General features: G+C 41.7%; 1 protein-coding gene across 1 annotated transcript in view; it reads right to left on the bottom strand.

Annotated features, from left to right (window-relative positions):
• The window catches only part of HSDL1 (hydroxysteroid dehydrogenase like 1), a 31,162-nt gene extending 5,164 nt beyond the window's left edge, over positions 1-25,998 (bottom strand). Inside the window, exons 1-3 of the mRNA XM_082270606.1 lie at positions 25,870-25,998; positions 12,109-12,342; positions 5,069-5,511 (exon numbers count right to left, since the gene is read on the bottom strand). Of these exons, the coding sequence (XP_082126732.1) occupies positions 5,069-5,511; positions 12,109-12,328 (663 nt within the window). The 5' untranslated portion in view covers positions 12,329-12,342; positions 25,870-25,998. The remainder of the gene's footprint in view (positions 1-5,068; positions 5,512-12,108; positions 12,343-25,869) is intronic.
• Positions 25,999-27,320: the final 1,322 nt, after the last annotated feature.

Raw genomic sequence — 27,320 nt, 5'->3', positions numbered from 1 at the left:
GGCTTAATTATTTGTACATTTTTTATGCAACAATTGTAAGTAACTGAAATTTGAATTTCCAATTCAGCTTCCTGCAATGCAATGTAAAGCAAAGCTCAGATTGGGAGAGGGCGAAGCAGCACAAGCAGCTAGTTAAGTCAATTGTACCACAGTGCCCATGTGCTAATAAGCAGTGCTGCCAACCTACCAGATTGAAATTTACTGACAAATTTTTACTGGCACAGCCAAGTTTTTACTGGCATTTCTAAAAGTTACAAAATTACAGTTTTAAGTGCAAATGACAGTATTTAGGCTACAAACCAATACAATAAGGCAATTAGCAATGTGATTTAAGGTAGATATTAAGGCAAAAATCTTATTTCTTGTTTAATTTTCGATATAGTAAATAGCTCAGGGACAGGACTCAAGAGGGCAAGAAATATGAATGGGCAGGCTTGGCTCCCCTGCACCATGACATCAAGTGACACGCTCAGGGGCACTGCCTCCGCCAGACCCATACCCCTGCTGGCGCAGCCCGAACACACTGTAGAAGGCACTCGGGTGGTCTTGGTCAGCTCCTGGCCGGAACTGTACACGCGCAGTTCTGAGCGAAGCATCAGACATATTTTTTCCCTGCTAACCTTTTCCTGTCACTGGCAGGAGAAAAGTGCCTGTTTTGTTACAGGCTGCCAGTAAAAATACTGACATTTGGCAACACTGCTAAAAAGAAGCATGCAGATAGGAGGAGACAGCTGTGTGGCCAAGATGATATCACCAGTTTTCTCCTTTTACTGTCAGGTCACTGGCTGGGGCAGGGACAAAACCTGTAAGTACACAAGTGTATGCAAGAAAATTTGAGTCTTCAGCCCTGCCAGACAGGGCCATGCTATGTTCATTTCAGACCTGGATGGGCAAAAACACAAATCCACGGCCAGGTAAAAGAACCACCTTATATTGTATGTCTTTCATCTGTATATTTAAAGCTTTACCTCTTCTTCCTCTTTTTGTCCACCCACACTTACCTGCCCATAGAAACAGTTAGATTACTGCTTCCAAATCAGCACACACACTCTCACAAAATGGCCAGATAAGAAAAACATTGCGGACTTTTTTGAGTCCAATAAATCAAAAGCTTATGTACATAAAAAGGGTCCCCAGGTGGGGAACTACTTAAGCACTGGTACTTTTGATAAGAACCTCAGAATAAACTGCAGTGTGCAGCGTATATGGCCCTGGTCTTCTCTGATTCTTACTACACTCCATCAAGCTGGGTAACACCTAGAACCCAACACTGTACTAATGGATTGGACACTTTACAGCAATGTTCAAACACAAGGCCTGTGGGCCAAATTGGGCCTGCCAGGCCATATCATGCTGCCCTCACACCTCTCCTGCAGCTGTTCAGTAATGGAGAGGCTCGTCTCTTTGCCCCCCCCCCCCTCATCTCAGCAATCGACAGCAGAGAGAAAGATAGCGCTACTCCTTCAGATCCTGCGCCACTTTGTGCAGCAGCAGCAGCTCCCTTGTCTCCTCCTCCCCTAGTCTCAGCATTCAGCAGCTGACTCCAGCCCTCCTCCAGACCCTGCACTTTCTGTCTCCCAGATTGGCCCCCAGCTTCTTCCTAGCCTCAGCACAAGGTAAGGAGGGTACACTGTGATGTAAGGGAGGGTTGGGGGCTCTTAAATTCTAAAGGAGGGGGGCTCTTGACATCTGATGTAATGTGGGAAGATACAACTGGCCCTTTAAGGACAACCATAATGCTTATTAAATTGAGCTGGACATCCCTGCTTTACAGGATAGAAGTTCTACAAGGATTCAGGAAGCTAAATTTGTATACAGCTAGGAGCAAAAAATATTTAGGAGCAAAACAAAACTCCTCTTCTGCTATGAGGGATCTGGTCCCGCAATCCCATCTTCACTTGCAGATCCCATACTTTTGTCTGGTCAAAGCACCTGCAATGAAATCCAAAAATCGGATCATGCTGCTCACTGCTAGACCAAAGTTTTTCTGTGCAAACAGCTACCAAAAAAGAGCGTTTTGGGTATTATTGTATATGCAACAAAAATAAATATATTTGTGCAGATTTGTGGTGCACCTACTAAAAACATGTGATATGTATGAGCTGGATTTGAGGTGCAAAAAAAGCTCCACACATTAAAACAAAGGCCCAGCCCTTTAATTTTAAGGTGTCACAGTGGCTGTAAATTCAGTATCTCTCAAAAGTGAGTACACCCCTGACATTTTTGTAAATATTTTATAATATCTTTTCAAGAATTGACACTTTGATACAATGTAAAGTAGTGAGTGTACAGCTTGTATAAAAGTATAAATTTACTGTCTCCTCAAAATAACTCAATACACAGCCATTTATGTCTAAACCGCTGGTGAGTACACCCCTAAGTGAAAATGTCCATATTGGGCCCAAAGTGTCAATATTTTGTGTGGCCACCATTATTTTCCAGCACTGCTTTAACCCTCTTGGGCAAGAAGTTCACCAGAGCTTCACAGGTTGCCACTGGAGTTCTCTTCCACTCCTCCATGATGACATCACAGAGCTGGTGGATGTTAGAGACCTTACGCTCCTCCACGTTCCGTTTGAGGATGCCCCACAGATGCTCAATAGGGTTAAGGTCTGGAGACATGCTTGGCTAGTCCATCACCTTTCAGCTTCTTTAGAAAGGCAGTGGTCGTCTTGGAGGGGTGTTTGGGGTCGTTATGTTGGAATACTGCCCTGTGGCCCAGTCTCCGAAGGGAGGGGATCATGCTCTGCTTTAGTATGTCACAGTACATGTTGCCATTCATGGTTCCCTCAATGAACTGTAGCTCCCCAGTGCCTGCAGCACTCAGGCAGCCCCAGACCATGACACTCCCACGACCATGCTTGACTGTAGGCAAGACACACTTGCCTTTGTACTCCTCACCTGGTTGCCGCCACACATGCTTAGCACCATCTGAACCAAATAAGTTTATCTTGGTCTCATCAGTCCACAGGATATGGTTCCAGTAATCCATGTCCTTAGTCTTCTTGTCTTCAGCAAACTGTTTGCAGGCTTTCTTGTGCATCATCTTTAGAAGAGGGTTCCTTCTGGGATGACAGCCATGTTGACCAATTTGATGCAGTGTGCGGCATATGGTCTGAGCACTGACAGGCTGACACCCCACCCCCTTCAACCTCTGTAACAATGCTGGCAGCACTCACATGTCTATTTCCCAAAGACAACCTCTGGATATAAACGCTAAGCACGTGCACTCAACTTCTTTGGTAGACCATGGCGAGGCCTGTTCTGAGTGGAACCTGTTCTGTTAAACGGCTGTATGGTCTTGGCCACCGCACTGCAGCTCAATTTCAGGGTCTTGGCAATCTTCTTATAGCCTAAGCGATTTTTACGTAAAGCAACAATTATTTTTTTCAGATCCTCAGTTCTTTGCCATGAGGTGCCATGTTGAACTTCCAGTGACCAGTATGAGAGAGTAATGCCCCGTACACACGTACCGATTGTCGGCCGTAAATATTCGGCCGACGACCGTTCAGCCGATTGTAGGCTTGTTAGTATGATGCTTCCGACAGCCGACAGCGCATTTTCGGCCGAACAGAATGTGTCGTGCAGACTTTAAAATATTTGTTGGCCAACACCAGAACGGCCGATTGTTCGCCAGTCAGTACAGATTTCGGCCGACAGACAGCAGATTTGCAAGACTGGGCATGCTCAGAAAAGAAAAAAGACAAGGAAAGTTAACCATCACATGACATCACTTCTGCAGTCAGCTGATGTTGGCCGACAAAATTCGTGTGCAGTCTTTTGCAGTTTTCAGCAAACACGACAGCCCTGGACAAAAGACGGCCGATCGTTCGCCCGACGATCGGTACGTGTGTACGGGGCTTAGGAGTGATAACAACAAACTTAACACACCTGCTCCCCATTCACACCTGAGACCTTGTAACACTAACGGGTCACATGACATCAGGGAGGGAAAATGGCTTACTGGGCCCAATTTGGACATTTTAACTTAGGGGTGTGTATTCACTTTTGTTGCCAGCGGTTTAGACATTAATGGCTGTGTTGAGTTATTTTGAGGGTACAGAAAATTTACACTGTTATACAAGCTGTACACTCACTACTTTACATTGTAACAAAGTGTAATTTCTTCAGTGTTATCACTTGAAAAGATATAATAAAATATTTACAAAAATGTGAGGGGTCTACCCACTTTTGTGAGATACTGTAGCTACTCTACCACAGTGTATAACGTCAGTAAGTAGGAAAGACAATTTGTTTAATCCAGAGAATGAACCAAACTTCCTGCGCCATTATAAAGGTGCAGGAAACTGTCAGGAGTGGCGGGCGCCACAATAACTAAGCAGATAGATCTTTTTTAGGACTAGCTGCACCAGGGTGAATTAGAAACTAGCACAGGTCTGCCCCTATTTAAACAGAGGGAACATGGAAGTTTTACATATAGAAAAGCAACATATTCCTGCCAGGTCTGACCTGTCATGTGGGTTGTGAGCCATCAATAGACAGACAGCTTACATCTCTCTTTCTGCTTGTGCAGGGATTACACTACACAAGCAGAACCTGCAGGAGTGAACAACCCTCCTCCTTTCCCATGCACTGAGCTGAGCAGGGGGCACTGACTGGCAGAGAGATCGAAGCATGCAGCTCCAGCTCCCTATTCTCTGTGCTGCCTGTCACAGACATGGAAGAACAGAGAACGAATTGCCCCTAATTAACAAAGGGGCTTGTGTTACTTTTAATAATTAGGAGCAGCATCTGCTACATTTTTTTAAGTTCAGAAGGGTTGTACAAGTTTGTGGTTGCACAAATCTTTGTTAATTCTCCCCAGTGTGCCTAGGAGACAAAGAGAATCATAAGGACACCAAAAATGGCAAAATGTTCAAAAAACATTTGGCTTACATATTGGCAATAGTCAACCTAGGTTAGAACAAATTTTATAATCAATGAATGAGGAAAAAGCACTCTCCTGCAGCAAGATAATAACAAGAGAACCCTGCTTTTAGCACAGTACAATGGAAGTAAAAAAGAAAATCTAGGCCCCTTATAGCTTACTTTACTTCAGGTACTTTACCTTGGATGCAGCTATCTGAGTAATAGCGCTGTGTTGGTATCCAGTTCCAGGGGACACATTGACAATGGCTCCTCTTTTCCTCTGTGCCATTCCAGGGACCACTATACGCACCATCATGACAGCTGCAGCAACATTGACATTGATTATCTCCCAAACTTTGTCCTCTGGAATCTCCATAATACATTGTGGATATTCATACGGCACCCTGGCATTGTTAACCAAAATTCCCACATCCAGATCTCTCAGATTCTGCACGATGGAAGCATATGCTTCACGTCCCTTGCTGAAATCGGCATGAATGATACTGGTGGTAACGCCGTAAGTCCCAGCTATGGCCTCTGAGACATTGTGCAGCTCTTCTCTATTACTGCAGATCAGGATAATATTCAAACCACGACTCGCCAGCTCTTCTGCATATGCCTTTCCAATGATATCAGTAGCTCCTGTACAGAAATATCTGATCATATTTATCAATGAAACAACAGAGTATTACACTAAGCAACCAATTACACTATTTCATTTAGCAGCCTGAAATCAACTGATACACGACTTTTGTGTGCTCTAAAGCCCCGTACACACGTTCAGATAATCGGACGACTTATCGTTCACATTATGTTGCATGATACTAACATAGAATTCAACAATGCGTACAAACGGTATGATTTTTGTCATATGATTCAGGAAAAGCTTCCTGGTTGCTTAGCTACGTATCAGATGGTACAAAACAAAAACAATGGCAGCCAGGCTTTTTCCGTGCTATTTTAGTGTTTCTGATCATGCGTGGTCTTTGTCGATCGATTTTTAGCGGATGCATAGTGTACTGATGAAACGATTGTCGTTCACGGGGCTATCGTACGACAGAAGTTTTCCTGTTTGTCCCTTCGGATTTTGTTGGACCAACTGTCGTGATCGGCTGTCGAAAGCTGTGCACTAACGATCAGATTATCGTGCGATCAAGTCGAAAGCGAGTTTTATCGTACGATTATCGGAACGTGTGTACGGGGCATAAGCCTTATGTAAAGACTAACACTGTACTGAATCTAAACTGATACTGAAGAAAAGCAGTCTGTAACCAGCAGTCTAGTTGAAGAAAAAAATCTGTGTATAGACAGAGTGGCCGGGGTTTATATCAGACAGATTGAAATAAAGCAAAAAAGTCTCTCTAGGACCTTGTTCATGACCAAAACAGATAATGCCATTTTAAGATCACAAGTTGCTTGCATATTATTTGGGACTGAACTTCTGGACCAGAAGATTTTCTCCCTTAATGACCAGGCCATTTCTGGCGATACGGCACTGTGTTACTTTAACTGACAATTGCGCGGTCGTGTGACGCTGTATCCAAATACAATTGAAGTCCTTTTTTTCCCCCCACAAATAGGGCTTACTTTTGGTTGGTATTTGATCACCTGTGCGATTTTTATTTTTTGCGCTATAAACAAAAAAAAAAGAGTTACAATTCTGAAAAAAAAAAAAAGAAAAAAAATCCAATATTTTTCACTTTCTGCCAAATAACATTTCCAATAAAAAAAAAAAATTAAAAATCTAAATTTTTCTCATCATTTTAGGCCAATTGGTATTCTGCTACATATTTTTGATAAAAAAAAAAAAAAAATCTTAATAAGTGAATTTTGATTGGTTTGTGCAAAAGTTATCACGTCTACAAACTAGGGGAAAGAGTAATGGCGGCGATCAGCGATTTTTAGCGGGACTGCAACAATGCAGCAGACAGATCAGACCCCTATCTGACATTTTTTACACTATTGGGGGGGGGACCAGTGACATTACCACAGTAATCAGTGCTAAATATATACTGTACACTGTTACTGTAATAATAATACTGGCAGGGAAGGGGGTTAACCCAGGGGCGATCAAAGGGTTAAATGTCAACTTAGGGGTTGTTTTCTAACTGTGAGGTGGATGGGCTTATGGAATCAACACAGAGCAAAGTGACAATGTCTGTGTTTTAAATAGCAGGAACACAGGAGCTCTGTATTGATTCCTGAGAGAACAACTGTCTGCTGTGTTTACAACAGCAGACCGCCGTAGTCTCTCCACGGGGAGCCATATCGGGAGCCCGGCGGCAATCGCAGCCGCCGGCCCTGTGAATCAGCTTCCCCGCTGGCAAATGGGGGCGTTCGCGCCTCTGGTGGCGCACTCATGCCCTCAGGATTGCTCCCGCCGTACAGGTACGGCGATTAGCGGGAACCTGCCAACCTGCCCCGGTATATTGATGGAGGCTGGTCAGCAAGTGGTTAATAAAAACTGAGCAATTTTCAATGTGCAGATGACATACACTCACCGGCCACTTATTTTTTATTATATTATTATTATTATTATTATTAGGTACATATTGCTAGTGTTGGTTTGGACTTCCTATTTGCCTTCAGAACTGCCTTGTTTCTTCATGGCATAGATTCAACAAGGTGTTGGAAACATTCCTCAGAGATTTTGGTCCATATTGACATAATAGCATCAGGCAGTTGCTGCAAATTCATCTGCACATTCATGATGCGAATCTTCTGTTCCACCACATCCCAAAGGTGCTTTATTGGATGAGATCTGGTGACTGTGGAGGCCATTGGAGTACAGTGACCTCATTGTCATGTTCAAGAAACCAGTTTGAGATGATTTGAGCTTTGAACATGGCCCATTATCCTGCTGGAAGAAGCCATCAGAAGTTGGGTACACTGTAGTCATAAAGGGATGGACATGGTCAGCAATTATACTCAGGTAGGCAGTGGCATTTAAACAATGCTCAATTGGTACTAAGGGGCCCAAAGTGTGCCAAGAAAATATCCCCCACACCATTACACCACCACCAGCCTGACCTGTTGATACAAGGCAGGATGGATCCAGGCTTTCAGGTTGTTTACACCAAATTCTGACCCTACCATCTGAATGTTGCAGCTGAAATTAAGACGCATCAGACCAGGCAACGTTTTTCCAATCTTCTAATGTCCAATTTTGTGAGTCTGTGGGAATTGTAGCCTCAGTTTCCGGTTCTTAGTGGACAGGAGTGACACCCGATGTGGTCTCCCAATGCTGTAGCCCATCTGCTTCAAGGTTCGATGTGTTGTGCGTTCAGAGATGGTATTCTGCATCCCATGGTTGTAATGAGTGGTTATTTGAGTTACAGTTGTCTTTCTATTATCTCAAACAAGTCTGCCCATTCTCCTCTGACCTAAACAAGGCATTTGTCATCCACACAACTGCCGCTCACTGGATATTTTTTCTTTTTCTGACCATTTTCTGTAAAACCCTGGAGATGGTTGTGCGTGAAAATCCCAGTAGATCAGCAGTTTTTGAAATGCTCAGACCAGTCCGTCTGGTACCAACAACCATGCCACGTTCAAAGTCACTTAAATCCCCTTTCTTCCCCATTCTGATGTTCGGTTTGAACCTCAATAAGTCGTCTTCACCACGTCTAGATGCCTAAATGCATTGAGTTGCTACCACGTGATTGCCTGATAATTTGTGTAACCAAGCAATTGAACAGGTGTACCTAATAAAGTGGCCAGTGAGTGTAATTGGCATGCCTCCCTGGCGTCAATTAGATTTTACCATAGTCAGCCAAAAGCAGGTTCTGATTGGTTGCTGTGTGTCATCACCTACTGCTCTTTGACCTGCTTTATTGAAAACCCAGCTAGTTATAAAGTGAGGTCATATTAGTTTAAAAATCATATAAAAAGGACAGCTGTACTTTTTCATACCATTCAGGACAAAGTGACTGTGTCTTTGCAAAGGGCACTCCCCAACCCACTGATACCCACCGTGCCTTAGCAAATAAGGGGAAGCTCTGCTGACTTCCATCATCCATTTATGTGCAAGCAAAGATGCTGTTTTTCATTAAATTTCCTGGCATGTGATTGGATATTCTTTGCAAAGTGAAGCTTCACCTCATTTGCTAAGTTCTGGAACAACTGCACTTGCAGAGTCCATTTGCCTTTAGTAAATCCACCTAAGTGTCTCTTTGAACACATGAGCCAGCAATAACGCTGGCAAATGGAGGGAGGACACCAGCATACCCTTATCATGGAATGCGGGGAATGGGGGGAGGTTTGTGATGCCCACATTTCCATTTCTGAAAATGTGATTGGGCAGTTGTACATTGAAGAGACAACTGATTGAATTAAAAACGAAAGTAGCAATTTGTTTAATCTAAAGCCGGCCATAGACGGTTTCAATCTTGGCCAGTTCACCCATCAATCCAACAACTTGGGTACAACCAGCCTGTTGGATTCTTCATGTGATTACTGCTTGCGGCTATTATAGCCACTAGCAGTAATAACTGTGTTCTCCTACCAGCGGGGGAAGCCGTCCCTGCTGGAACACAATGGCTCCACAGGAGAGATTCCCCCATTTACATTGAATGTGTTGATGGGGGAATCAAGTACTGTTCTTTCCTGCAACTCGTAGTTACGAGAAACAAAATTGCTCCGTCTGTTGCTGGCCTAACCCTTTAACTACTATAATGCTTACATACGTCAGCGTATATGTCAGGATTTCTCAACCTTTTTTAAGTCAAGGCACCCTTTATAAATTATGGACAGTCCTGAGGCAGCCCATTCTAAAATGTAAAAGCTATTCTAAAAGTTTTACATAATGCAGCAACATCCACAAGTCCAAGTAGGACACCCAACATTAGAGGTGATTTATTCTTCCAAAGCAAAATATACTTTTGCAAACTGGTACTGACTAGTATTCCAATGTTTCTCTTCTCCCTCAGTTTTTCTCCATCACTCAGCTAATGTGACCCCAATGCTGATGGAGAGGGGCAGGGGAGGGGCAAACAAGGATGCTATGCAGGCAACTGACATCCTCCTTATCAACTGATAATGCCATTAGTCATTAGGATGCTGATAGCTAAAAGGTTGTAACGGTGCACAATGAAAACTTGTGACCCTGTGTAACTAAATAGGCAGCCTTTATCCACTGGCCGACTTGTATACGACTTTTGGGCAATTTTTAGGCAATTTGCTAAGGCACCCCTGAAGAAACCTCAAGGCACCCTGGTTTAAAAAGGCTTATATACAGTATCTCACAAAAGTGAGTACACCCCTTTGTAAATATTTTATTTTTTTCATGTAACAGTGTGAGTGTACAGCTTGTATAACAGTGTAAATTTGCTGTCCTGGCAAAATAACTCAACACACAGCCATTAATGTCTAAACCGCTGTCAACAAAAGTGAGTACACCCAAATTGGGCATAAAGTGTCAATATTTTGTGTGTCCACCATTATTTCCCAGCACTGCCTTAATCCTCTTGGGCATGGAGTTCACCAGAGCTTCACAGGTTGCCACTGGAGTCCTCTTCCACTCCTCCATATTGACATCACAGAGCTGGTGGATGTTAGAGAACTTGCGCTCCTCCACCTTCCGTTTGAGGATGCCCCACAGATGCTCAATAGGGTTTAGGTCTGGAGACATGCTTGGCCAATCTATCACCTTTACCCTCAGCTTCTTTAACAAGGCAGTAGTCATCTTGGAGGTGTGTTTGGGGTCGTTATATTGGAATACTGCCCTGCGGCCCAGTCTCCGAAAGTAGGGGATCATGCTCTGCTTCAGTATGGCATTCATGGTTCCCTCAATGAACTGTAGCTTCCCAGTGCTGGCAGCACTCATGGAGTCCCAGACCATGACATTCCCACCACCATGCTTGACTGTAGGTAAGACACACTTGTCTTTGTACTCCTCACCTGGTTGCTGCCACACACGCTTGACACCATCTGAACCAAATAAGTGATTATCTTGGTCTCATTCAGATCACAGGATATTGTTCCCGTAATCCATGTCCTTAGTCTGCTTGTCTTCAGCAAACTGTTTGCGGGCTTTCTTGTGCATCATCTTCAGAACAGGCTTCTTTCTGGGAGGACAGCCATGCAGACCAATTTGATGCAATGTGCGGCGTAGGGTCTGAGCACTGACAGGCTGACCCCCCCCCCTTCAACCTCTGCAGCAATGCTGGCAGCACTCATACCTCCATTTCCCAAAGACAACCTCTAGATATGACGCTGAGCACCTGCACTCAACTTCTTTGGTCGACCATGGCGAGGCCTCTTCTGAGTGGAACCTGTCCTGTTAAACCACTGTATGGTCTTTGCCACTGTGCTGCAGCTCAGTTTCAGGGTCTTGGTAATCTTCTTCTAGCCTAGGCCATCTTTATGTAGAGCACAAATTCTGTTTGTCAGATCCTCAGAGAGTTCTTTGCCATGAGGTGCCATGTTGAACTTTCAGTGACTAGTATGAGAGAGTGAGAACGATAACACCAAATTTAACCCACCTGCTCTCCATTCACATCTAAGACCATGTAACACTAACGAGTCACATGACAACGGGGAGGGAAAATGGCTATTTGGGTCCAATTTGGACATTTTCACTTAGGGGTGTACTCACTTTTGTTTCCAGCGGTTTAGACATTAATGGCAGTGTGTTGGGTTATTTTGAGGGGACAGCAAATTTACACTGTTATACACGCTGGCCACTCAATACTTTACATTGTAGCAAAGTGTCATTTCTTCAGCGTTGTCACATGAAAGATATAATAAAATATTTATTCACTTTTGTGAGATACTGTATATAATACATGCTTAGCAATAAGAGGGTTATAGGATAACTCCAACCAACATTTTCTTTTTGTGTTGACAAGAGTGAATTGAGATTTTTTGTTATCCGTTTGGGAGATTTTTATCATACTTCCCCTCCTGGTGAAAAAAATGATAGGATCTTTCCAATAGAAAAATGAATATTGTTCTTTGAAAGGTTGTACTGTAAAATCATGCATCAAGGGATACCGGCTCACATTGATTGGATTACAGTATCTACACTTCTTTGAATATTAGATGCATAAAAAGCATAGTGTTTTGACCCAAACTGGTAACAGTGCTTGTTTCTGTATTTCAATATCTAAATCTTTACTTATGATGGATGATAATATGTATGTGATGGTCTGTGTGTTGCTCAATAAAATATCTAAACATAAAAAAAAAAAAAAATTAACATTAACGCTTTAGAAATATGTTGTTGTGTGGCTTACTTACCAGTGACAACTGCCCATTCTCCATACTGCTTGAGCAGGTCTCTCCTTCTGAAGATATGTGGAGTGACATGTAGCCTGACCACACTGTAGAACTCATACAAAATACTGACACCCTTCCTTGCTGTGTACAGCGCTCCCACCACTGCCAGAAACTCAAAGTGGTTGTGACACGACCTTGCCACCTCCCGATACAAAAGATGAAAGCTGTCTACAGCTGCCATTAAGACCCAACAACCTGAAACAAGAAAAAGATATAGTAAAACAGAAAAGTCCATTAATAAAAGCTGCACTGCAGCCACAATGCTGCTTTACATAAGAGCACAGCTTATTTACAGAGCACAGCAATGTTCCTTACAAATGTCTATTGTGCTCCACTTACTTGGGGACCGTGAAACAAGTGGAGAGCAAAAAAATGAAAGCAGTATAAAACTCAAAACTCATGTATGATATTGCTGCTAGCGGTGTACCGAAATGAAAATTCCAGTGCTGAAACCGAAAATTCAGGATGCACTTGGCGGAAAACCGAAAGATTTTTTTTTTTTAATTCAACCACTTCTGGAGCGGAAGATTTTCCCCCTTAATGACCAGGCCATATTTTGCGATTCGGCACTGCGTTATTTTAAACAGGCAATTGCATGGTCGTGCGACGCTGTACCCAAATAAAATTGATTGTTATTATACAGGATTTATATAGCGCCGACAATTTGCACAGCGCTTTACAATATGAGGAAATAATAGAAAAAATATGGATTTAAAAAAAGCCATGTATATTCCATCTTATGCATATAGATTTTGAACAGTGCAGCTTCCATCTTGTTTGGAGGTGAAAGTTCATATGTACTTGTTAAACAAAATTTCTCTTACAATAGGTTCTTATAATTTCAGCAGATATTTCTGTTTTCTTTTGGTATAAATAAGTGGTACATGGACATCTCATCAGATAAGACATAATGGTAGTGCTAGTCTGTCTGTAAGTATTTAACAATGGACAATAGCCCAGTGTATTCTATTAGGTTCATCTAAACTATATATTTTTAAAGATACGTTATATCGTATGTAAAGAAATATGAGTAATAATTATACGTATATGTATACATATATATTTAGGAATGTTATATCACATTTTGGGTTTATATTTTTACACATAGTAATCTTCCTTAAACAAGGCTAAACTAATTACCTCACTTTATGCAAGTTTGTGTTTAAGTTTTTAAGGTAATATAAATCCTACAAGCCAGACACTATGTCTGACAGTAATGGCAGAATTCAAATAATGAATGGCTTTTCACTGGTCAGACAGGTCAAAGGTCATCAGATAATAATTGTGGTCTAATTATTTTATATGCTGAATCTAATGAACAGTACAATACTGCCACCTTTGGAGATACTACTAAATTCAGTCTTGGGGTAAATGAGATTTTCCAATATAAAAAAATATATTGTATTAAAAAATATAATTATTGAAATGGCATTACTTGCCAGGGTACATGATGGAGATTAGATGGTCATTTATGTAAGTACTGAGAGTATGGACAAGTTTATATGTTGCTTTTATGATTACTCTTGAATATATAGGAATCATCCTTTAATTTTATTATACAAAATATTGGGTTATTAGGAGAGGCGTGACTATGACCTCACCAGTTAATGGATAGAATATCCCAACCAATGGGGATGATGTTCCTCCCTCTGGGTTTAACTTATGGTAATTTGAATAGTTCTTTGTTCAATACCATATAAAAAGGAGAACCCAGATGTAATAGGACATCATTTCACATACTGACAACACCCCTTACACTTGCAACACACACTACTCACATCCATACATATACTCAACTGAACATACTCCATTTTGCTCCATCATTTATCTGAAACTTTGAGGGACGCCAAACGAAACTCCCCCCTCACTGGTCACCATCTTGGGAAGGCATCCATCTTAGGACTCTGGTAATGACCATTTGAAGCTAGCAGCCATCTTAAGTGTGGTAAATATTCCTTGCTGTTTGATTTTATTCAATATTGTTTATTTCCTTCCTTATATGTTTTATATTGCATATTAAAGGGTAATGAGATTACAATCCCAGCCGTATAAACCATAGTAGATTTTTCTCTAAAAAGCGGATTTTTGTTTTTATACATTTTTATTAATATCAGATTTAGTGCATTATTTGCGATTTTAGTCTTCCATTTTGCATAGCTTATTCTCACTCCATCTGCAGTGGAGTGACTATCGGATGTGCAATTCGCAGACAATTGTGGTCTGATTATATAGAATATTTACCTATGGTTTATGCTATACCTGGAGAAAAGGTAATCTTGTTTCATTTTCACTTTCAGTATTGAGCTAAATATCACATTGCATTGATTGTTTTAAGTTTGTATTTTTTGTAAAGTTATCTTTTTGTGTCATTTCCAGTTTGATCATTTATTGTGAATACATGTCTTGTGAATAAATATTTTATATATATTCCATACTGTAGACTGTACTCACTAAGATTGGTATATGCTTTTAAAAAGAAATTAATCAATTAAAAAGAATTTGCTACATATTGATTTGTGGAAATAAGTTGAGATTCTCCTACCTCACAGATCTTTGCTTATTGACATAGACACTGTTATATTCAGAGCAGTATAAATATTCTGACAAGACAATACAGTTACATTACAATTCAATACAAGAGGAATTAGAGGGCCCTGCTCATTAGAGCTTACAATCTAGGGGGGGGGGGGGGGGTCAAGGGAAACAAAAGACAATAGCTGTGGGGGATGAGCTGATGGAGAAAAAGGGAGGTACAGTTGTCAGGTGTGGGTAGAGTAGGCTTCTCTGAAGAGGAGGGTTTTCAGAGATCGTCTAAAAGCTAATAGAGTAGGAGATAATCGGACAGATAAGGGTAAGGAGTTCCATAGGATTGGTGAGGCTCTGGTAAAGTCCTGGAGGCTAGCATGGGAGGGGATGAGGGAGCTAGAGAGCAGGAGGTTTTGAGAGGAATGAAGAGAGCGATTAGGTTGGTATTTTCAGACTAGGTTAGTGATGTAGCTGGGGGCTAAATTGTGGATGGCTTTGTAAGATGTTGTTAGTAATTTGAATTTAATTTGTTGGGTGAGTGGAAGCCAGTGGAGGGCTTGACAGAGAGGAGTAGCGGACACTGAGCGATTGGTAAGGTGGATGAGTCTGGCAGCAGCGTTCATGATGGATTGAAGGGGGGATAGCCTGTGTAGGAGGTAAGTTGATGTCCTTTTTTCCCCCCACAAATAGAGCTTTCTTTTGGTGGTATTTGATCACCTGTGTGATTTCTATTTTTTGCGCTATAAACAAAAAAAAGAGCGACAATTCTGAAAAAAAAAAAATAATATTTTTTTTATATTTTTCACTTTCTGCTATATAACATTCCCCAAAAAAATTTAAAAATCAAAATTTAACATTTTAGGCCAATTTGTTTTCTGCTACGTTTTTAGTAAAAAAAAAAAATCGCAATAAGTGTATTTTGATTGGTTTGCGCAAAAGTTATCGCGTCTACTAACTATGGGAAAGATTTATGTCATTTTTATTGTTATTTTTTTTTACCAGTAATGGTGGCAATCTGCGATTTTTAGCGGAACTGTGACATTGCGGCGGACAGATAAAACCCCTAACTGACATTTTTGACACTTTTGGGGGGACCAGTGACATTACCACAGTAATCAGTGCTAGAAATATGCACTGTTATTGTAATAATGACACTGGCAGGTTCTAAAATTATTCCAAGTGTTTGTTATGCAATACGCGGACAATCAGCATATGAGTATATGGTTCATCATATGTATACTGCTCCTATTTTCTACAGTCTATTGGCAGTGTAAGAATGTATGTTTAATGTGGTCTAAACCAGTATGTATAAGTAGATGAAAAGGTGTATAAGGTGTGAGTGTGGCCAAGGCTAAATTTGGATGAGATCACACCCATGAGGGAGGAGCCACACCCTAATTTCATAAGCCTAACATGAATCACTTTTGCTATATAAACAGGTAGGGTCTTTTGGCTCTGATGAAGAGGCGTAGCCTTGAAACGCGTTAGGCGCTAAACTAATATGACTGTGGACTGCAATCTGATGGACTTTGTCATTTGAATCCGATATGCTGGCTTACAACCTATGTTTGTGAGTAGATATATATTTTATTTGATTTTAATAAAGCTTTATTGAGGATAATGCGCAAGGCCGGTGCGCCCTTTCTTTGTTTTTGTTTGCAACTCTCTGATCTGATCCTGTCCATGAAATCAAGACGGATGGAAACCCTATTTTCAATCCGTCTGGAGGATCGGATTGGATAGTATCGGATGATACTATGTAGGGGAGCGGGGATCTGACAGGTATGTCTCTGAACACAGAGTGGAGATGGAGCTGTCATCCAACTGCTCAGCGGGGATTGGCGGATCGATCTCCGCTGAGCAAAACGGAGTCCGCCAGGCGGAAAGCCTGTGTGAAAGGACCCTAAAGGTGAGAACAGCAAATTTCTTAAATTAAAACCAATATAAAGTAACACCACTACCCTGCAGTCCCATTTTAAGTCGCTGATCACTGCCATTAGTAGTATATAATCAATCAATATACACTTAGAGATTTTCTTTTAATCGAAAGACATGTAGCAGAATACATTTTGGTCAAAATTTATGAAGAAATTTGATTACATTTTTTTTATTGGATATGTTTTGTAGCAGAAAGAAAAAAATATTTTTTATTTTCCAAATTTTCAGTCTTTTTTTGTTTATATTTCTAAAAATAAACAACCCAGTGGTAATCAAATACCACCAAAAGAAAGCTCTATTTGTGTGAAAAAAAAAATAATAAACATTTCGGTTTTGGGTACAGAGTTGCATGACCAGTACCAAATGCATACAATTACCAGTTAACCACTTACGGACCGCCCACTGTGTATTTACGTTTGTACTCTGACGTTAAATACCAGGGTTATGGCAGCAGATAGCTGCCATAACCACAGTATTTTTTTAAATGGTGGGCGGTCTGCTTTAACATAAGGGTGGTCCCAGCAGATTTGCCACGGGAATCACCCTTATGGACGGTGGTAGCGGGGAAAAAGATCCGGTCCGCTCTCCTCTCAGGCAGGAAGTCGAGTGAGGGCAAGATGGCCCCTACTCGACTCTTTGCCCTTGGAGGACAGGAGCGACGTCATAAATGGCTTCCTAACAAGGGATTTAAAGAGCTAATTTTTGTTCATCATGAAAAGAATGACTTTTTTTTTTTTCTTTTTTAATGTAGATGTGATATCTGAGGTCTTTTTGACCCCAGATCTCACATTAAAGAGGTCCTGTCATGCTTATTTCTATTACAAGGGATGTTTACATTCCTTGTAATACGAATAAAAATGATCAAAATAAGAGAAAAAAAAACTGTAAAAAATAAAAGATAATTGGGAGAAATAAAAAAGCCCCATCCCCGTTAGCTTGCAGGCAGAAGCGAACGCAAATTTCGCCCACATATGTAAACAGTGTTCAAACCGCACATGTGAGGTATCGCCGTGATCGTTAGAGGGAGCGCAATAATTTGATCTCCTCTATAACTCTGAACTGGTAACCTGAAGACATTTTTAAAGTGTCGCCTATGGGGATTTTTCAAGTACCGATGTTTGTCGCCATTCCACGAGCCTGCGCAGTTTTGAAGCATGATATGTTGGGTATCTATTTACTCGCCCTAACATTATCTTTCACATTATAAAAAACAAACTGGGCTAACTTTACTGTTTTCTTATTTTAAATAAAAAAAAGTGAATTTTTTCCAACAAAATTGCGTTTGTAAGACCACTGCACAAATACGGTGTGATAAAAAATATTGCAATGATTTCCATTTTATTCTCCAGGGTCTCTGCTAAAAAGAATATATATAATATTTGGGGGTTCTAAGTAACTTTCTAGCAAAAAAAAATGATTTTAACTTGTATACAACAAGTGTCAGAAAAAGGTCCGGTCCAGAAGTGGTTAAAGTAGCGCCGTGCCAAATAGCAAAAAATGCCCTGGTCATGAATGGGCGTAAAATCTTCTACAACTAAAGTGTTTACCCCTGGTTCACACTGAATACCAAGTCCAAATATAAAGTACTCCAGTCCTCATAGCAGTTTATTTTCTGCATATATGGTATAAGAGAGTAATGTTGGCTATAAATGGCCCATATTTCTACCAGATTAACTGGGAAGTTTTTGCACAAGAGCAACTACAGACACAGAGGGGTAGTGGAGTTCCTATAAATTAAATCTCCAAGACACTGCAGGCTCCACAACACAACCCACATTTTATGAATGGGCTGTAAAATGTCGGTCACAATATGAAGTAACTTTGCAGTGTATAGTGGATATATAGCGTTATAAATGAGCCCTAAACAAAATCTCACATCTGAGGCATTTTTCAGCAATGAGACTCAATGAAAGCTGAACAGTCACTGGAAGTAAGGATTGGTATAGCACATAAATTGTTTTAAAGTTTAGAGAATTTAATTCCTTTAGGCCCCTTTCATACGGGGCGGATCCGTTTTGACGTTCCGTTGATCCCCGCTAAGCAGGTGGATGATAGGTCTCCACTCTCTGTGCAGAGACAAACCTGTCAGAGTCCCCCTCTCCTCTATGGGGAGATCAGATGAAAACAGACAGCCTGTCCGTTTTCATTCGATCCAACCCGCTGGATGGATGGTGAATGTATCGCCATCCGTCTGTTTTCAGCAGATCTTATTGGATCGGAAGCCAGGCGTGTGTACATCCGCCTCCCCGTAGTGGAGAATGGGTGGCCCGTTCAGGTCCACCTGAAAAACGGACAGGCAGACCTGATTGGTCTGATCGCTGATCCTAATACACTATAGCCCCCAAACCACAGAACCATCCAAATGCCCATTCCCTTGCCTTATACTTGCACCAACACTTTCATTATGTCTGAGCATGCAGGTCTATAATCCAAGCCAGTAACCTTAGGCTTGTGTACTTGAACAATCTGTGCTGCTATGGAAGTTGTATTCTCTGGCAGGGGTGTCTGGATCACAAAACTGGCTGACTAGAATTCCTTGGGCAGGTAAACACCTCCCATATATTGTAGGTATTTCAAGTATTTAGCCGCTTACCTGGAGTTCAGTTTTAATGACGCAGTGCAAAGTGCAATAGCCTACAGCGTTCAGTCAAATGGCCGTTTTTCCTGCAGCCAGATCCATGAAGATAAACTCTTATTGATGGAGAGGAGTTAAAAGCCAGAGTGCTTCAGAGTAATAAACATGTTAAAATACATTAAAACAGGGCTTGACAAATTTGCTTTGAATCTAGAAACCAACTAAAAAAAAAAAAAAAAAAAAAAAAAAAAAAAAAAAGTTAGGAGCCCGTTTTTTTTTTTTTTTTTTTTTTTTTAACAAATCTTACGGTGGAACATGTAACATGTCCCCGGAGGTGAATTTATCCTTTAACCCTTTCACAGCAAGAGCCTTTTTTGTACACGTTTAAAAATAATTTTAGACCTGGAGATTACAATAAACCTCCAAACATTATATAATTTCTGAAATAAAATAGTGGTAGTTCCAATTTTTATATCACACGATATTACCGCAAAATTTCAGCAAAAAAATTAATTAAAAGTAACTTTAGGGGGCACAAAAACACAATAAATTACCCGATTTTTTTTGGTAAAATATAAAATCCGAGGTTGCACAGAGTAAAAAGATATCCAACATGTCAAACCTTAAACATGTCAATACCCTATATTTTCCATAGGCGACACTTTGAAAGCCCCTTATAGCCCCTAGCGGGGAGACATCCGACAGCAGGTTCCTTCCCCTATACGTGTATCATCATTAACTTGACTTCGTCACTACTGACAAAGTCAAGTTAATGACGATATGCATATAGCGGGAGGAGCCTGCTGTCGGATGTCTCCCCACTGATTATACTGATGAGAGATCGGAGGATTCTAATTGAGGTCGTCTGGCTCACACAGCCTTTATGTGCCTTTTAACCCCCTGGCGGTATTCCCGAGTGGATTAACTTTCTCGGGATTAACTTTCAGTACCAAAAGCCACACTCGGGATTACCCCAGAATGTTACTCACCTTCCCTGTGATCCGCCGCCATCCTCCCCGGCATCCTCACAGTCTCTCCCCGCTCTGTGCACGGCCGATTGCCAGCACTTGCCTTCCGGTTCCCCTCCCTGCGAGCGTTGCGATGCAGGGGGGTGGAACCGGCGGCAAATTCAAAAAAGTATAAATACGCAAATGACATGATACAAAGCTGTGATCCTAACGGATTTCACTGTATCATGCCATTTCAAAACAGGATTTCACCTGGTGACTTTTCCAGTGCCATGCCTGTGCTTTTCCAGTGCTTTGTGCCTGGAAAAACTTTGAACGACAATGGCGTCCAAAAAGCGTTCTTTTTGCGCAAAAGCGCTTTTAGACAAACTGGAAAACAGCGACAGCGAAACTGAGTTACTTGAAGAACTGAGCGAAAGCGATTCGTGGGAAAATTCGTCATCAGGTACGGAAAGTGATGACAGTGACGATTCTGATGTCTCTTTCTGGCACATCGCTTGTGGAATTTGGGAAGTTTATCAAATGATTCTTCAGAATTTGCAAAGGTGCTATGTGCCAGAAAGAGACATCAGAATCGTCGCTGTCGTCACTTTCCGTAACTGATGACAAATTTTCCCAGGAATCGCTATCGCTCAGTTCTTCAAGTAACTCAGTTTCGCTGTTTTCCAGTTTGTCTAAAAGAGCTATTGTGCAAAAAGAACGCTTTTTGGACGCCATGGTCGTTCTCAATTTTCCAGGCACAAAGAACTGGAAAAGCATAGGCAGGGCACTGGAAAAGTCCACAGGTGCAATCCTGTGGTGAAATGACATGATACAGTGTAATCCATTAGGATCACAGCTTTGTATCATGTCATTTGTGTATTTACCTTTTTTTAAATTGCTGCCGATTCCACCCCCCTGCGTCGCAACACTCGCAGGGAAGGGAACCGGAAGACAAGTGCCGGCATCTGCCGAGCACACAGCGGGAGGACGGTGGGGGAATCACAGGGAAAGGTGTGTTTTAAAATGTAAAACAGAAATCCTGACATAATCAGACTGCCAGGGAGGTTAATGTGAGTCTGTTACTTTGCAATTTGTTTTCCAATACATTTTGTTACACGGAGAGCACTAGATCTGTCCTGTTTTTTGTCTTATACTGGAGACATAGCTAAGGGGATACAAGATTGGAGATAGAAGGATCATTGGCCAGTCATCATCCTTAGGGCTCTTTCACACGAGCGCTCCGATCAGATCCGCCTGTCAGTTTTTTAGGCGGATCTAATCGGATGCTCCATGCATCCCTATGGGGCAGCGGATGTCAGCGGAGACATGTTCACTGACACCCGCTGCCATCCGCATCCGATCCTGTCCGTGAAATCCGGACGGATGGAAACCCTATTTTCTATCCGTCCAGGAAATCGGATCGGATGAGAGTGGACAGGCGGTCCGCTCTCATCCGATTACCCCATAGAGATGCATGGGGCTCTGAAACCTCCCTCTTCGCTCACACAGTGCGGGGATCTGTGTTTACGATCCCCTGCTGAGCAGCACGGATCCGTCTATGGAGGCGGACTGTGTGAAAGAGCCCTTAGGAATATATCCCTCTTTGGGATCAGCTATTTCTGACCCACTGATAACACAGGGCTCAGAACAGGAGGTGAGCAGCCACTTTTTATTGGTGAAGGATTGCACCTCAGAAGATTCACTTTCAAGCACTGGCACTTTTCTATTTTGTGATATTTCTGGTCATTTTGCACACTCCTATAGCACAGGACTTTTATATTTATATATTTGTTCTTTTTGAAAGACGTTTTCAATATTTATTCACTTTAAAATACTTTTTTCCCCTATTTGTATTTATTCAATATGAATGAAATATTGGGAAAAAAAAGCCGCGCGAGTACAACTTGATAAAGAACCACATAAAGTTGGGGGTCCTTGAAAAAAACCCTTGAGGAAAAACTCCACTAATAACAGCAAGCTTTATTCCAAATAGTTAAAATAACACTTACAGTCTTTAAAAGGAAAAATCGCATAAAAAAACATAAGCTGGTCGGCTCTGATGTAGCCCGTTCCGCGGGGCAGCGTAGTGACGTCAGCACGTCAGTGACGCTATTTGGAATAAAGCTTGATGGTATTACACTATCTCGTTTCTTTCTTTCGTATGGCCTTACCTGTTACATCTTGGATCGATCCTGTCATTACTGTCTGATGGTTTGACTGAGTGTAGTTGGAGGCTTGGTGTCCTGATCCCCCTGAGCAGTCCTGTGAGGATAACATCAGTCTATGCTTGTTTGGCTTAGCTATCTGGTAAGGAGATATGCATGTCTCCTGTGTGCAGCACCGTGGTGAATAGCCTGACTGGATCTTCTCCTCACTTCACTCATCCTGAAAACTCTGGGACTTTGGGAACATTACATGAACTGTCATGATTATTATGTTTCTGTTCTACAATCTACATTTATGCTGAGTATACATTGCTATGGTTGATATCCAGCTTACTGTTTTTTGATTCATATTGTTGTACATTTTCTGTTATTAGTGGAGTTTTTCCTCAAGGGTTTTTTTCAAGGACCCCCAACTTTATGTGGTTCTTTATCAAGTTGTACTCGCGCAGCTTTTTTTCCCTTTATCTCTGTTTTGTGTTGTCTCGCCTGAAGCTGCAGCTCATTACCTAGTTAGCGCGGTTATCCTCCCCTTTAGATGAATGAAATATTATTTATTTATTTATTTATTTTACTTAGATTTACTTATGCTTATGAAATTTATTTATAATATACAGTAAAACCTTGGATTGCGAGCATAATTCGTTCTGGAAACATGCTTGTAATCCAAAGCACTCTTATATCAAAGCGAATTTCCCCATTAGAAATAATGGAAACTCAGATGATTCGTTCCACAAGTCCTTCAGTTTATAGTCCTATATACAAAGATTATAGCAATGTGATAGGTTGTGTAACCATAAAATGTCCATCCACAATATGCAGCCTTCCCAAGGGGATTAGAAGCAAAATCTAGCACAGCTACAGAATATAAGAGAGATGAGAGTCTAGCAATATGGTTACATTTAATGAAGGTTCAACATTTAGCAACTCACATGGTTGATGATTAAAATAGGCACACCTAAGTTTGCAGGCATCCGGGGTAAAGCTGTCCACATAGACCATCTTCTGAACCACCGGCTCTCACCACTGTCAGTCTGCAATCCTGACCGGGAAGAATAGCCTGCAGTAGAGTGATCTGAAAGCGAGGCTTTGAATCACTCGTGGAGTGCAGCGGGGAAGGGATGATGAAGATGGCGGTGCGGAGGATGGTCTATGTGGACAGCTTTACCCCAGATGCCTGCATACCTAGATGTGTCTGTTTTATTCATCAACCATGTGAGTTGCTAAATATTGAACCTTCATTAAATGTAACCATATTGCTACACTTTAGAGGCTCCTCTCTTCTTTTTTATACATGACGCTACTTGTATATCAAGACATCGCTTGTATATCAAGTGAAAATGTATTTAAAAAATTTGCTTGTCTTGCAAAGCGCTCTCAAACCAAGTTACTCTCAAACCAAGGTTTTACTGTATATGTATTCATTCAAGTGTCGCTGCACTCTTGTGGATCCGTTTTTTTATATTTGGTATGCAGTGAAACATACTTAGTGATAGCAGCCGCTCCACTGATTGCACCTTACATTCAACACTATATTTAAGATCACGTTTTTATTGTGTAGAGTGTTTATTAATTTTGAGTTCAATTATTAGTTTGTGCCGATTTTTACTATTTCTATTAAAGAGGAAGTAAACCCTCCTCTACAACTTGTACCTATAGGTAAGCTTATAATAAGACTTACCTATAGGTACTGTAAATATCTCCTAAACATGTACCGTTTAGGAGATATTTACCTTACATGCAGCCAGTGACATCACTGGCGCATGCGCTCTGAAGGAACGGCCGCTCGTGCTGTTCCTTCAGAGTTCCGTGCCGTGCGCGGGAGTGATGTCACCGTGGCTCCGGCCAATCAGATGGCCGGATGCCGCGATCCCGGAAGACGGGCGACTGGACATGTCGCCCGTCATACAGGTAAGCGGGCGGCACGGCGGGGGCTCGTTCTAAGGTAAGTATTTCATAATGAGCTAGTATGCGATGCATACTAGCTCATTATGTCTTTCTCTTGCAGGGTGAACAAAAAAAAAAAAGTGAGTTTACAACCTCTTTAAGTACATATACTGCGGCAAGGCGGCTCTGTCCCGCAAAACAACGTACCTGTATGTCGCTTCGTGGGGGCGTGCACCCATTTGCCACAGGGGAAGCCAATACGTGGGTCCAATATAGTGCAAAAAATAAAAATCGCACAGGTGATCAAATACTACCAAAAGAAAGCTCTGTTTGTGGGAAAAAAAAGGACATCAATTTTATTAGGGTACAACGTCGCACGGTCGTGCAATTGTCAAAGTTAATCAGTGCTGTATCACAAAAAAAATGGCCTGGTAAATCCTTCCAGTCCAGAAGTGGTTAAAGACTAAAGCCCCGTACACACGTAGCGATTGTCGGCCGTAAATATTCGCCCAACGTCCGATTGTCGGCTTGTTAGTATGATGCTTCCGACAACCGACTGCGACTTTTCAGCCGAACAGAATCTGGTGTGCAGGCATTAAAATTTTTGTTGGCCGTCACCAGAACGGCCGATTGTTCCTCAGTCAGTACAGAATTCGGCCGACAAACAGCAGATGAGCAAGACTGGGCATGCTCAGAGAATAAAAAACACACGGAAAGTTAACCATCACATGACATCACTTCTGCAGTCGGCTGTTGTTGGCCGACAAAATTCGTGTGCAGTCTTTTGCACTTTGCAACCGACAGGACAGCACCGGACAAAAGACGGCCGATCGTTCTGCCGACAATCGCTACGTGTGTACGGGGCTAAAGTCTTTTTCTGACACTTGTTGTTTAAAAGTAAAATCAGTATTTTTTGCTAGAAAATTACTTAGAACCTCCAAACATTATATATAATTTTTTTAGCAGAGACCCCAGAGAATATAAAGCGGTCGTTGCAATTATTTAGGTCACACTGTATTTGCGCAGTGGTCTTGCAAAAGCAATTTTTTGGAAAAATATACACTTCAGTTAATAAGGAAAAAAAATTAAACAGTAAAGTTAGTCCAATTTTTTTTGTATAATGTAAAAGATGATGTTATTCCGAGAATCGTGATCTTTATTCTAAGCAAAAAAATTGTGATTTTCATTTTACCCTGAATCATATAGCTCTGTCAGGTTTTATTAGTGTCGGTGTCCCCGTTAGGGAGATTCGCCCTCTTTGTTTGTCCCGTTTACCGTTATGATCAAGAATAAAAGTAAAAGAAAATCTCAAATTTTGGGTTGTTTCTAGAAAAGGAATGGAGGGGAAATCTTCCAATGGGGACACTAGTTCTGGTGACAACGAGGGATTCTCTCTGACCCCCTGTTTTGGCTATGGGACAGAAAAATCTCCCCATTGGGACACAGATGGCAAAAAAATCCTGACAGGGGTTATACCTTTCATGTATTATGAAGGTATTCAATGTAAAAGTCCCAGCCTGCTGGGCAATACAATATTTTCCTGAACTATAATAACCTGCATTGAATAAAGAGAGAAGCCCAACATTACCAGAGGTATAGAGTATAGCTAGGCCTAGGGGGTCATATGCCAGGACAGTAGGAGGTGATGGAGAAGATCAGACACTGATGATGAAGCCTCCCTGACCTGTGCACACAGCTGGGACAGTCTCTCCCCTCCAGGATCCAGGAAGGAGCCGGTTACAGACAATGCCAGGCTGCTCTACAGTGTCTCCAGGGCGGCTCAGGCTGGGCTACAGGTCCTGGCAGATCCATAAATGTTGTCGCGGGTCAAACTGTAGTAAGAGCTCTATGCATCCATTTTCTCCACAGAATGGTTGCAAATATACTAAAGATATTTATACAATAACTGCTAGTGACGGATTTTTTTTCCTCTATATACACAGTCTATATTTGGTAGTCGTTTACACAGCTGACAGGACCTGCCTCTTCTAGCAGGCTGCAAAAGCGTGTACAGCATGGTGTCTGCAGGGTGCATTCACAGCCATTTTCAGGCGTCTTTAGTTTTTTGCATGCTTTCGTTTGGTAGATGAGCAGGGTGGATTTGATTAAAATAATTATTTAAATCACTAGTAACAAGGCTTTATTTGCCCAACTTAAGACCGGAAGGGTTTGCCCCCCTTCCTGACCAGGCCCTATATTGCGATTTAGCACTGCGGTATTTTAACGGACAATCGCTCGGTCATGCGGCACTGTACCCAAACAAAATGTAAGTACTTTTTTCCCCACAAATAGAGCTTTCTTTTAGTGGTATTTGATCACCTGCGCGTTTTTTATTTTTTGCGCTATAAACATAAAGGCGACAATTTTGAAAAAAAAAAACAATGTTTTTCACATTCTGCTATAGGACATTCCCCCCCAAAAAATTAAAAAATCAAAATTTTTTAACATCTTAGGCCAATTTGTTTTTTGCTACATATTTTTGGTAAAAAAATCGCAATAAGCATATTTTGATTGGTTTGCGCAAAAGTTATCGCGTCTACTAACTACAGGAAAGATTTATGCCATTTTAATTGTTTTTTTTTTTTTACTAGTAATGGCGGTGATCTGCGATTTTTTGCGCGACTGCGACATTGCGGCCGACAGATCGGACCCCTAACTGACATTTTAGACACTTTTGGGTGGACCAGTGACATTACTACAGTAATCAGTGCTAAAAATATGCATTGTTGCTGTAATAATGCCATTGGCAGGGAAGGAGTTAACCCTGTGGGTGATCAAGGGGTTAAATGTTAGCCTAGGGGAGTGATTCTAACTGTGGGGGGGGGGGCGTGGCTTCTGAGATGACCATAGAGACATGTGATTCTATATAGCAGGATCACATGAGCTCTGTGATCATCCCAGAGAGAAGGACGGTCGGCTGTGTTTACAACAGCCGACCGTCCTTCTCTCTCGGCGGGGAACAATCGCGGGTGTCAGGCGGCAATCGGAGCCACCTGACACACGCATCGGCCTCCCTGCTGGAATGCGCTCGCCCCCTAGACTCCAGAGAGCGAGCGCTGTACATGTACGGCGATTTGCCTGGGAGCAGCTGCCTGCCGTAGTTCATCTGAAGAGGGCGGTCGTCAACTGGTTAAA

The sequence above is a fragment of the Pelophylax lessonae genome (genome assembly GCF_965119305.1).
Source record: "Pelophylax lessonae genome assembly, chromosome: 10".
In the NCBI taxonomy this organism is placed as follows: Eukaryota; Metazoa; Chordata; class Amphibia; order Anura; family Ranidae; genus Pelophylax; species Pelophylax lessonae.
Note: the sequence above shows the minus strand (reverse complement) of the source record. Positions and strands in the feature narration are given on the sequence as shown.